Source organism: Rhinolophus sinicus, chromosome 14 (assembly GCF_057876585.1).
Source record: "Rhinolophus sinicus isolate RSI-liver-muscle chromosome 14, RSI-T2T, whole genome shotgun sequence".
Lineage (NCBI taxonomy): Eukaryota > Metazoa > Chordata > Mammalia > Chiroptera > Rhinolophidae > Rhinolophus > Rhinolophus sinicus.
This window is the reverse complement of record NC_142514.1, coordinates 178,375,799-178,388,068: the sequence shown is the minus strand read 5'-3', so window position 1 is coordinate 178,388,068 and position 12,270 is coordinate 178,375,799. Positions and strand designations below refer to the sequence as shown.

The 12,270-nt window shown below is 49.9% G+C and overlaps 1 protein-coding gene across 1 annotated transcript in view; it reads right to left on the bottom strand.

Annotated features, from left to right (window-relative positions):
* Positions 1–12,270, bottom strand: part of DTX4 (deltex E3 ubiquitin ligase 4) — a 33,377-nt gene that overhangs the window by 13,348 nt on the left and 7,759 nt on the right. The window contains exons 2-6 of the mRNA XM_019754057.3: positions 10,932–11,655; positions 4,785–4,846; positions 4,295–4,456; positions 2,471–2,532; positions 1,436–1,588 (exon numbers count right to left, since the gene is read on the bottom strand). Coding sequence (XP_019609616.3) covers positions 1,436–1,588; positions 2,471–2,532; positions 4,295–4,456; positions 4,785–4,846; positions 10,932–11,655 — 1,163 coding nt within the window. The remainder of the gene's footprint in view (positions 1–1,435; positions 1,589–2,470; positions 2,533–4,294; positions 4,457–4,784; positions 4,847–10,931; positions 11,656–12,270) is intronic.

Genomic DNA, 12,270 nt, shown 5'->3' with positions numbered 1-12,270 from the left:
ATAAATGAATAAATAAATAAATAAATGTTTCAAACAAAGAGAATAAAGAATCATGTTTTAAAAAACATTTTTAAAGCACCATGGAAATAAACGCAGAGGTACTAGATTAGTCTTAAATATAGTCATCAAAAGGGAATGAATGTAATAAGAAATCCCTTTAAACCCAAAACAACCTCTTAACATGCAAAGTGCCAATGAAACCTTTTAGTTTAGAGTCAGGACAGTGAGCATGGGAGACAGCTATGCATCATCCATTCAGGACTGAGGATGCCCTTCCTGAGACAACTGAGAAAGAGCCCCAGCATTTTGGGAAAGTCAATCATAGGGCTACATAAAGATGAAGGAAAATTAATTAATAAAATTAATTCGTACAATGTGTTAGCCACAATTAATACAAAAGAAGTATCAATTTGAATCATACTAGTAAGAACACCCTATAAAGCAGGTATTGTTTTATCTGCACTTTCCAGATGGAAAAATGAAGTCTCAGAGAGTTGAAAATCTTGCTACTAAGCCCAAGTTCAATCTTGGGTCAGCTGCCTGTCTTGCCTCTACTCTTTCCCACAGCAAGAGAAGTACAGAGCAGCCCCCAAAATCCAGACATTGTTTGGATGAGTAAGAGGTTGGAGGCTATCAGGGAAATCTCAGACTCTGATGTAGTCCAAGCTGAGCCTGCAGAAATGAGTAGGGCTTGACTTCATGGAAATGGGGAAAGACAGTTATCACAGGCTCAGGAAAAATCATGAGAAAAGTCAAGGATTTAGAAAAATCTAGGACATTGTAAGGAGAGAGTTATCATCTAAGGACACTCCCAGATTCCTGGACACCAGCTGTAACAGGGGAAGACTGCTTCACTGTCAGTAATGGACAGCTTTGCATAACTCCAACAGAGGCATCTTAAGGGACTATCAGCGATACCCAGGAAATAATCTGTAATGCTTTTGAAGGGGCAATCAAGGGTGTTCTGAAATTGCCCCCCAAAATGAATGATAACTGAAAATTCACTAGTCCTGGAGAAGGAAGGGTGATTGGGAAACCCATCTACATCAGTAGGAATGAACACTCACCATGGCTATGATAAGAACTTCCTTGTACCTCATTGATGGGGCCCAGCAATGGGCCATGACAATGGACCACTCCCCTCAGAACCCTCAGGGACAGAAGTCTATACCTCTCAGACCATTGTGCCCAGTGTAGAGACTGGGGGCAGTAGGGTAGCATAGCACACAGGGAAGGTAAAGACAGGTTTTGCCATATTATAATTTTGTGGAGGACATATCCTAATAAGAACAGCCAAGCTCATCACTCCTGCTGCTGTGGGATGCCTTTAGGACTCCCCAGATCACCTGGGTACAACCCCAATAGGGCCTTCATGCTCTGGCTCCTTCAGGGCCCAGTGCAGGAGGTGGCAGCAGCCCCATAGGCTGGCACTCACCTTGTTGCCATTGTTGTACATGGCAACCAGGCAGTAGGTGTGGTAGATGTGGCCGCATCTGGACAGCTTTCCCACCAGGTCAGGCTTGACCGTCGGCTGCGGGCCCTTGTAGCCCGAGGGGGCCGTGAGGCGCTCCATACAGATGGTGCAGTCCTGGGGGTAGTGGGGGACAGAGCAGAGAAGCCATCAGCCCTCACCCTGCATTGGTTCCTGCGTGATCAGAGGTCAGGTGAGCTGTCACTGCTTCTCTTCCGGAAAGCCCATAAACCGGGGTATATGGACCTTTGGGAATCTAAATACAGTGTTGTCTTGCTTTACACAACAGAAAAATTCCTGAAATAATTCCTGGTGTCGGTATAAGTTAACGTGGGCTGGCCAACAAAATTACAATCTCCTTGAGGTCTGTGATGACGCACTGTCCTTCCTCAGTGTCCCTCAATGGCTAGTGATGGAAACAAATGCTTGTTGATAGACCCACTGACAAACTTTTATTTAAGCTGAACTTCTGTAAAGGAATTCTAATTCTAGGGTACCAGAGGGGCTGCTATTTAAGTAAGTCTACAACATGATTTCTCCACCTGGCACTGTTGACATTTGGGGAGAGACAATTCTTTGCTGCGGGGGCACTGCAGGGTGTTTAGCGGCATCTCTGACCTCTACCCCCTGATATCAGTAGCACCCTCTCACCCCTGAAAGTTGTGCAAAATTGTCTCTGGTCGAGAACCACTCCCTTTACATCAAGCTCCCTTTACAGTCAGTTCCCACAGCTCCGCAGGCTGTTTTTCTCAAATGCAGACTGTCACGTTAAGGGAGTTTAGCATTGATCAGCTCTTTGCTGAATGGGGAGGTGGGAGCAGTTAAGCTGCAGCTCAGGACCACCAACCTTGGAGCCCCGGTAGGCGTCCACTCTGACCATCTCTGTACCTGTCAGGACTTAGGAAGCAGGTCTTAGCTGCATTGTGCGGAGAACTCTGACAGGAGAAATGCTGGTGGGTGATGGGGAAGGGGAGCCCTGCCTGCTTCCCCTGCACTCACCTCCTCTGGTGGGTGCCGGACTTTCTGCAGATACTTCTTCAGCACTTCTTCTGGGGTTTTACCTGTGGGGACAGGGTGATCAGTGGGCCACCAAGACTGAGACAAGGGATCAAACAGCCTTGCCAACCTGGGTATGACAAAGAAGAGCGTTATCAGTGAGGTTTCCAGCAGGAAAGGGGAGGAATTCATTCAGCAATTGGATTTAAGAATTTAAAATGGGGCCAGGGGATAAAGAGCAAGGGAGGTGGTGTGAGGAGGAGGGAGGTGCTCTCACCTTCCTTTTCCCCTTGCAGTCATTTCCCTGACTATTTGCAACAAACCCACCTTTTAGCTGAGAAAGACTGAGTGGGTTTCTCTTCCATATAATCAGAGAGCCTGGACCTGCCCAAACGATGCGATAAGATAACTGAAATGAAAGCACTCTGTACACTGTTAGGCTTATCACATTTATTTTACAATGTGCTAAGTACTGTCTCCATCTACAATGTGGCGTCAAAGTGATATTATTTTCATGGGAAACCAGAAAGTTATGACCACAGCTTCAGAACAGTCTCCTTTGGCTGTTGGTGGTGCAGTCACTGCCAGCAGATGTAGCCCAGCAGCAGGGAAAGGCTGACACTCTTGGAAACGTCCTGACAGGTGCAATGATCCTGGAATTCCTCCCGGGACTGGACTCCTAGGAGGCAGCCCAGCCTGGAAGCAGGGGATGGGATGATACGGCCTCACAAGGAGGCATAGAAAGAAAAAAGGGTCAGTGCCTCCTTGGGAGTCTCTCTTGACTTCTCTAAGCTTCTGTTTTTCACCTATAAAATGGGGAAGTGCAATCGCACTTAAGTCAAAGAATAGCTTTGACAATTAAATGAGCTAATGGACTTATAGCCCTTTGACACATTGCCGGCTAAGGGTATGCTTTGTGCTATTAATAATAACAGGAGAGTGGGAAAGTGCAAAATCCTGTCATTTCCTATCAGATTATGAGCAAGGCAATCGAGTTCATTTCAGCAGAGGAATTTTCACAGACTGGAAAAGTAGGACAAGGGTTTGAGGAAGTGGATCATGAAACAGCCCAAAGCTGGATGCAGGCCCTTCCTTCCCACTGTCCTGCTTCTCTTATAAGAATTAAGCTTCTATTAATTGCGAGCCTATTACTTGCCAGGCCCTGGGCTCAGTGCAATATACATATGATCAAACTGAAACTTCACCACACGTTTGCAAGGTGAGGGCTTACGGGTGAAGGTCAAAACATTTAACCATCAGTGCCAGGGACCAGCAAGACCAGCCACAGGGCTGAGCTGGGTCCTTTCGTGCCATGGCAGGCACAGGTTGACCCCTTAGTTGTGGGACTGTGAGCAGGTAGGAAGGAACTTCTGAAAGAGGGTTCAAGTGTCCACAGTGTCTGGGGACTCTAGAGGGACACAAGACAGTGCATACTTGCCAACTGTCATGGATGCTTTCCAGGCCATGCCTGCTGGCTCCTGCTTGTGAGTGTTTTCACCCCATTGTAAAGATTAAGAAAACAGAGGCTCTCTGAGGTCACACACTTGCGAGTGACAAAGTTGAAATTTGAATCCGGTCTGTTTGGGTACCAGTGCCAAATTTTGCACTGCATTCTTGTATTTCTCAAGGTGTCTGCCTCTGATCCATACACAACAATTCATTTTGGTATGGTCATCAGAACAAGGGCAAGTTAGGCCGGCTTAGCAGATGCAGAAATGAAGGCACAGGGGGTAAGCCACGGGGGTGACCCTCAGGAATGGAGGCAGAGCAAGGGCTGGGAGCCAAGCCCTTGACTCTCAGTCCCCCAGAAGGTAAGGTGGCTGATACCTTTCTTGGCCTGTTTCTTGGTGGTCTTGCGGCTTGTGTTGGAAACCCCTGGAATGGATTTTATTTCGCTCTTGCTGACGGGGGGCGGGTGGAGGACCAGCTTTGGTGGCCTGGTGAGACACACAGGCAGCCCGGCTGCACTCATGAGGATCCCAGTGATTCCTGGAAAGGCAGAGCGTGAGTGCAGAAGGCGGACAGTCAGCTTTCCACCCCCCATCTGGGCCCTCCCTCCCATCAACCCACTCTCCTCTTCTCCAACAGAGTTCTCACAACTCATGGATTCTGTACTTACCCTCTACTTTTCCCAGAAATGGGTCCATTCGCTCATCTTCAACAGCACGCTTTGCTTTTAGCAATCAGTTCTCCCCAAACTCTTCCTGCTCTTCAGACCCAACTCCTAAGATCCCTGTTTGTTTTAACACCTGAGTTCTCTTCCTTACAAATACTACCTATTTTTCATATTTCTACCTGAAACCAGGGTTTCTCTTACCTGCCAAGGCAGGATTGACAGGACTAGACCCATTTAGGTTCTTCACTGGAACAGTGGGGACCCTGTGAAAAGAGCAGATGCATTATGGTTTTGACACGTTGAGACAAAATTCATCAGTATTGAGACCCCAAAATTTCACCCACTGAACAGCTTCGCCCTTTTGTATAGAAGCTACTTATCCTTCCGCAGCCAGAGGGAATACCTTCAAAACCTCAGTCAGATCATGTCACTCCTCCACTCGGAACCTCAAAACTCAGAATAGCTCTTCAGTGCATGCAAAGTCCCAGCAAGGCCTACACAGCCCGGCATGACCTGCCGACACTCCCCACCCCGGTCCTCCTGTCTCTGTCCTCCCCTCATCTCACTCCCCTTTACGCGGCTCCAGCGGTTTCTCCTACATGCCAGCCACGCTCCTGCCTCAGAGCCTTTGCATATGCTGTTCCCACTGACCGGAAATGCTCTTCCACCAGATAGCTGCCTGGCTCCCTCCTACAACACCTTCACTCCTGGCTCAAATCTTACCTTCTCAGTGAGGTTCCTGAGACCATCTGATTTAATACTGCTACCCACTCATCCATCCCACCCTGGGACCCCCAAGCCCTCTTACCCTGCTCTTTTTTAAAAAAATTGTTTTCCCTAAGGAACTTATAATCTTTTAAAATAAGTTGTTGCTTATTATCTCCCTTCCTAGAATTGAAGCTCTACAAGGGCAAATACCTTTTTGTTCAGAGTCTGACACTAGTAGGAATTCAATGAATAATACTTACTGATGGAATGAAAAAAAAAAAAAGAAACAAGTTCAAACCTGGGTGTACATAACATAGTCATCTAAGAAGCTTTCAAAAAAGAGCCCCAGGCCTGCATCGGAATTTCCAGCTGTGGGGCACCAGAGTTTGCATTTTTACAGGCTTCTGCTGAGAGGATGCAGAGGCAGCCCATCCCCAGTCCAACATTTGGAAACCATTGCTCTAACAGCTGTCACGTCTCCTTTTCTCTGAGAAATAGAAATACCAGGCAAAGCCTCCTTCTCTCCTGTCCTTCTCCCAAGCACCTCAAGCCAAGCTGGAGAGGAGACGGCACAGCTGCCTGGGAAAGACGAGGCCTCCCACGGTGCCGACTGGAGAAATATGGGGTGTGCGGGGCTGGGTCTTGCGCTATTCCCCCTGCCCCCCAGGCTTCCACAGCTGGGCTCAGAGGGCAATGTGGGCTTGGAGAGGCCAATGGCCTGGGTCACAGATAACTCCAGGAGCCAGACAGCCTGAGAGGCCAGCAGTTCTGCTACGGGGGTGGGGTGGTGCTGGAAAAACAGGAGGAGGGAGAAAGAGTGTGTTGGTCTGTTTATTTATTTAGTTTATTATTTGTTTATTTGTTTCTTTATATTGAGCCCAACTTTCTGTTGGATGTGCTGCTAGATGTTGGGGACACGGTGGTGAACACGAGAGCCCCTGAGTCTTCGTCCATGTGTTACAATTGCTGAACATGCACAGAACCCTCATACCAGGCATGATTCTAACTGCTCACAACATGTAATCTAATCCTTCCAATGATCTGTGCAAGAGGTGTTGTTATGATTCACCCCATTTTAATAGGCAGGGAAGCTGAGGGCACAGAGAGGTGAAGCAAACTTGCCGAAGATCACACAGCTAAGGATTTGAATTCAGGAAATCTGGTTCCAGAACCCATTGTTTTAGCCACTCTGTGCCATCCTTCCACCACTCCATGCTTTAGACACAGAACATGAAGCTCAGAGGGTAAAGGAATAAACCCACAACTAAGACAGGGGAGAGCTGGAACGGACCTCAAGGCTGAGTGGCGTGTCTCTCTGTCCCCCACATACCCAGGGGTGCTTCCCCAGCTATGCTGAGTCTTCCAGGGCCTCTGTCACTTCCCAGGGACCATGACATGTGCACCAGGGTTAAGAGAAGGATGTGGAAATAACAGATGTGGGAGTGTTTGTGTCTCAGCAGGCCACCAAAAGCTACTTTTCTTAGGAAACTGTCCCCAGGATAAATCAAACCCAGATGGGGGAGGAGAATTCAAAACAAGGGAAAGTCGGCCAAGAAAAGAGGCACCATCTAAACCCTGGGCTCCGACCCAGTACTGGGACGGGGAGTGAGGAACACTGGGTTCGAATCCCAATCCTGCCAGTAATGCCTTCACGTCTGTTATCTTTTTTGAGCTTTAATTTCCTTACCTATTAACTTGTGAGGGTCTGTGGGTAGAAGATGCCAGGGTGACTACATGACGATTTCCCACCCCAGTACCTAAGAATCAGGTGACAGTCTAAGCGCTGGGTCCCCTACCCACAGTTGAGTGGCCTCCTTACCTGGCTCGGTCTGGAGAAGGAGTGAAGGTCCGGCCTCGGGTGCCTGTCCCCCGGCTCTCCACCAGGGGGCAGCGTGCCATCTAGCCCCGCACCTGCCTGTCTGTCCCCCTCACCAGCTCCAAGGCCCCTGCTCCCTCCCGTTGATAAGTAACTGTGATCTGGGTGACAAAAGCTACCTTTGTTCCCGTAAACTGGACTGGCAGGTTTCCACACCCAATTTGCTTAACCAGGAAATAGTCCAACCCTTAGAGCACCCCCCTTCCCCAGGCAGCCCAAGAACTCGCTCTGACGAGAGGGAGGGTCTGCACACATGGGGCCCAGGAGCCCCGTGAATTCTGTGAGAGAGGTGGGTGTCCCTGCCATGCCAAGAAAGGGACAGCGTGGCGGAAGGACTTGTCAGTGGGCTCTGGGTGACACTGGGGCTGGGGGAGGGCGAGCATATTTGTTTATGAAATACAGAAATGTAGAAGTCCAGCTTCCAGTCCGGCTGTGCACTGACGTGGGCTTTGGGACAGCCACACAGCCTCTCTGCAGTTGACCACATCTGAATCACCACGACTGTAAACAGGGCCCCCTAAATCTCTGTTGGGGGGTCCCTGTGAGGATTTAGGATCCAGAATAAATACTTTGTAAACAGCCAAACCCTATGCAAATGTGGGTGATTATTTACATTTTTGTTTCCCAACTGGAGGAGGAAGTTGGGCTTGATATAGTCTTTTCCTGCTGTAATATTTCAATTTGCTCAGATGCTTGAGGACATCACATGTCAGGTACCACGCTGAGTGCGGGGCAGTACTTAGGACTGTGGAGCTGACACGGACTGATCACCCCTCCCCCACTGTTACTGGGTAAAATGAAAACCATGGAGACTGACTGGCCTGTGTAGTCCACACAGATCACAACCTGTTGGGGCCCCAACTTCATATGCCTGAGCCCTCCTTCTAGAAATTAGCAACCCAATGGCAGGCATGTGTCCACATTCTCCAGGAACTCAGCTCAGCCAAAGCTATCTGCCTAACCACTTGCTGGCCAATCAGAAGATATTCTCCTCCCTACCCACATTCCATTGGGCTGATCCCAGTTATGGAGTGTGCAAATTTTAATTTCCATCCCTCAAATTAAAAACAAACAAACAAACAAACAAACACAAAACGAAGGAAAGAGAAAAACCAGCAAGGTGCCGGGGAGGAGGGTCAATGGCGGGAGCATGGCTCTGCAGACACTGTGCTGAGAAGCAGTGTTTTTCTTGGAGTCATGAGCCAACCCAGGAATCCTCAGGCAGAACAATGGTCTTGTCTCTCCAGCAACCGAGGCCTCGCTGGAGATAGAGGAGCCTCAATTCTGGAGGAGAGGGCCAGAGGGGTGACTCCCGCCCTCTGCTGTACAGCCCCTCTCTCTGTTCCATTTAGAAGCCCCCTGCTTGTGTCTCTGAATAATTCACAGGATCTTTTGTTCCCCCCAAACCCTTCTCTCCATCCCACTTCTCCCACCCTCCCTGGTCTTCCTTTCTTCCGTGGGAAAGTTACTTGAAGAGGTCATGGGCAGAGAGAGGAGGGGGAAGGGGCCATTGGACGACAGAAGGTCGATGGCAATACCAGACAAAGGGAATAAACATGCTAATTAAATGGCCAAGAAAGACTGGAGGAGAAGATGGTAGTGGGGGTGAGGGAGGTGGTAAGAGGTGAAAAGGAAAGGGCTGGAAGATAGAGAGGGGTAGCGAGGGGCCTCACTTGTCAGGAAAACAGAGCAGAGAAAAAAACAACTTGTTTCTATAGCCCTTTTGAAACGGCACTGCCCAGCCCTCCACCCTATTCTCTCGCTCCAATTCTACTGGCTGGCAGAGGGAATAAAGCAGAGAGATAAAGAGCTGCCGATTCCCTCATTGGGATTTAAAGCGATCTGGGGTTCCTTTCCCTCAATTATGGCATCGGGTCAGTTGGCATTTGTCAAAGGTGCCAGAAATGAGGTGGGGCTGCTCAACTTTGCCTTCAATTCAACAGTTACACAATTACACAGTGGACGTTCAGTAGATACCTGTGAATAATAACAACTAACGACACTAGTGGCTAATTATGACTGAAGTCTTCCTATGTACAAAGCATTGTGCTAAATCTATATATCAAGTATTGCATTTAATCCTCATGGTAACTATATAAGGGAGGTGCCATTATTATCCCCATTTTACAGATGAGCAAACTGAATTCAGAGGATGCAAAACTTGCCCCAAGTTACACAGCAAGGAACTTGGGTTGAAGCCCAGGTTCTGGTGGCTGGGTTCTTATCCACGTCAGCAATCACCCTGAACTCTGCCCGAGGCCCCAGGATGCTGTGTGACAATGTGGAGAAACTGAGCCAGAGGCACCATTTAGGTACACAGTCCCCTCTCCCAAATATTTCTGCTCTCTCAGAGGCAGTCATATAAACAGCCTATGCATCTGACCAGCTTTTGACCATTTATAAATTGCCTTTACATACAATAAGTAGCTAGGCTCAAGCAAAAAGAGCAGTAGACTGGGAGACTAAAATCTAGGGTCAGCACCCATTCTGTAACACACGAGCTGTGTGGCTTTCCTTGGGGAGTTAATTCTGAGTTAAGTGTCATGCTTGACACTTGCATCACAGGGTAAGGGAACAGGATAATGCTGGTGAGTGCACCTTGTAAACTTAAGTGGAGGTTTTCACAAACATTTCATGGGGTAGTCAGGGCAAGCATGAAGACCCCCATTTCACACATGAGGGCCTTACACAGATTCTGCAGCTCATCCTTGTGGCAGAGGCAGGAGTAGAGGCTGGGCCTCTCAGTTTGCAGTGGACCTTCTTCCTTCTCTCCTCCCAGTGCTGAATCTCTATGAGCAGAGACCCCCCCTTCTGGGCAGCCTGAATTCCACACTCAGGTGTCCCACCTAATGCTAAAACCACTCCTACCTCCTGGGACTCAGGCGCTGCAGGCAGGGCCAGACCCCTCTGAAGAAAGGGAAGATTGGACGGCTATGAGAGGCCAATCTCATGAGAAACCAGGGGCTGGCAGGCAAAGGCTGTGAACACCTGGGTCACTCTCATTTTATGATCGGGCCAGACCAAGATCATAAAAAGCAGTAATCACAGAACCTACAACATCACCAGGTTGTCACAGAAGTAACTGAGACCATGCATGGAGAATGTCCAGCATGTGGGCTGTTATTCCAATCTGGAGGCAGCCCTCCGGTTTCCAGAGAGACCAAAGGAAAGGGACAAACCCTTATTTGGCACCTACTGCATGCCAGGCACCATGGGCGTGCTGGACAGGAAAGTCTGGCTCAGACATCACACTTGCTAAAGTGTGACTCCTGGTCTCTGCCGATGATTAGCTACATGCCCTTGAGCAAGTGAACTTCTAATTTCTTCATAGGTAACATGGGATCAAAATGCCTACTTCACAGAGTTGCTGAAAGGATTAAATGAGGTTATAAAGCCCCCAAACTAGAGCACGGTGGGGGCACAGTAAAGGTTGCCTGCTATTACTGAATATGCATGATCTCCTTTAATCTGTACAGCAACCCTGAGGTGAGTATTACAGCCAGCATTTACCGAGGAGGGAGCTAGGGCTTTGTCCCCATCACAGGGCTAGTCAGAGGCAAAGCCTCAATCAGATTCCAGAGCTGTGGGCCTCCAAAGGCCAAACCTTGCCTCACCCACCACACCACCTTCCACATGCAGCCAGGGCCAGACAAGGTGATGGGAGCTTAGGTCTTGGTAGCCCCTCCTCCATCTCTGATGCAAGATCAGCCCTGTGCTACGCCCCAGATGAGTAAACGCTGGAGGCAGCCACGGGAGCACCTTACCCGGAGGCGATCAGCACCCGGGACTGGGCGATGGCCAGTCGCTGCAGGTTGGTACGATTCAAAGTCGCCAGGGCCACCCTTCCCGTCTTGCTATTGGCCCCTGGGGGGCTGGCAGGAGAGCCCGCAGTGGCCCCTGCCGCTGTGCTGGAGGCTTGTCGCCGGATTGGCTGTGATGGAGCGGTCTTTATTGGGCCTCGAATGGTGCCCGTGCTGTCCAGTGGCTTGGCCCCAGGGCCTGATAGTGGTGGCATCTTGACTGCTCCAGATGGGGGCATGTTCTTGCGGGCCGCTGGGGGCTGCAGGGGCCCAGCACTCCCGCTGACCACTGCCGCCTTGACACTCATCACCAGGACGCACTGTGGGCAGGAGCAGGGCGGGCCGGGGGGCGAGGCGGCCGACCCGGGGCTGGCTGGCCAGGACTGGGCCTTTGGCAAGGTGCCAGTGACCATGGGGTAGATGAGATCAAGACGCCGGCGGACGCGGCGCTGGCGCTGGGTCTGCCGGTTGATCTGGCCCATGGTGCTGAAGTCAATGACGTAGCTGAAGCCAATGGACGTAAGGTCGATCCAGGGGTGCTGCTTCTCGTAGGCGTGCTGGATGGCGACGCCCACTTCCATGTCATAGGGCGTCCAAGAGCCGTTGTCGTTCTCCCACTCCCACACCACGCCCTTCCCGGGAGCGGAGGAAGGGTCGTAGTAATTGCGGCGAACTGGGCGGAGGGTCCCTGCCAGAGGGGGGCAGAGGAGAGGGTCAGGGTCAGCAAGGAGTGAAATCGAATTGTGTTTCACTAATAGGCCAACATTAAATGAGTCCTACTGTGTGCCGGGCACTAGGCTGCCTGTTGAGGTATCAGCTGTGAATGAGACTCATTCCTGCCTTTTAATCTCTGCAGTCACACAAGGGTGAAAACAGAGGAAGAGGATGGAGCAGGCAGTGTCAGACACCAGAAGGAGCACCTCCTGGTGTGGGTTCCGGACACCTTGGTCAGCAGCCAAGTTTGCTCACTTACTAGCTGCTATAGGCCCCTGGGCCTCCTTTTCTCCCCTGAGAAACAGGATAATAGTGACATTGCTGAGTTTTTGTGAAAGTTAATTGTGACTCACTTATTCAACAAATATGCATTAGTATATGCCAGGTTCTAAGGCATATAAAGCCCTCGACACACAGTAGGTGCTCATAAATATCATATCCCTTCTCTAAATGCTCCTCTAAATGCCCCTGCCCTGAGGATTAGAGAGGAAAAGGACACAGGGCCATGGAAGCCCAGAGGGCAGGGGAAGACTGCCTCCTTCCAGGAAGGAAGCAGAGGCAGTGGCGATGGAAGGAAAATCAGGTTGAG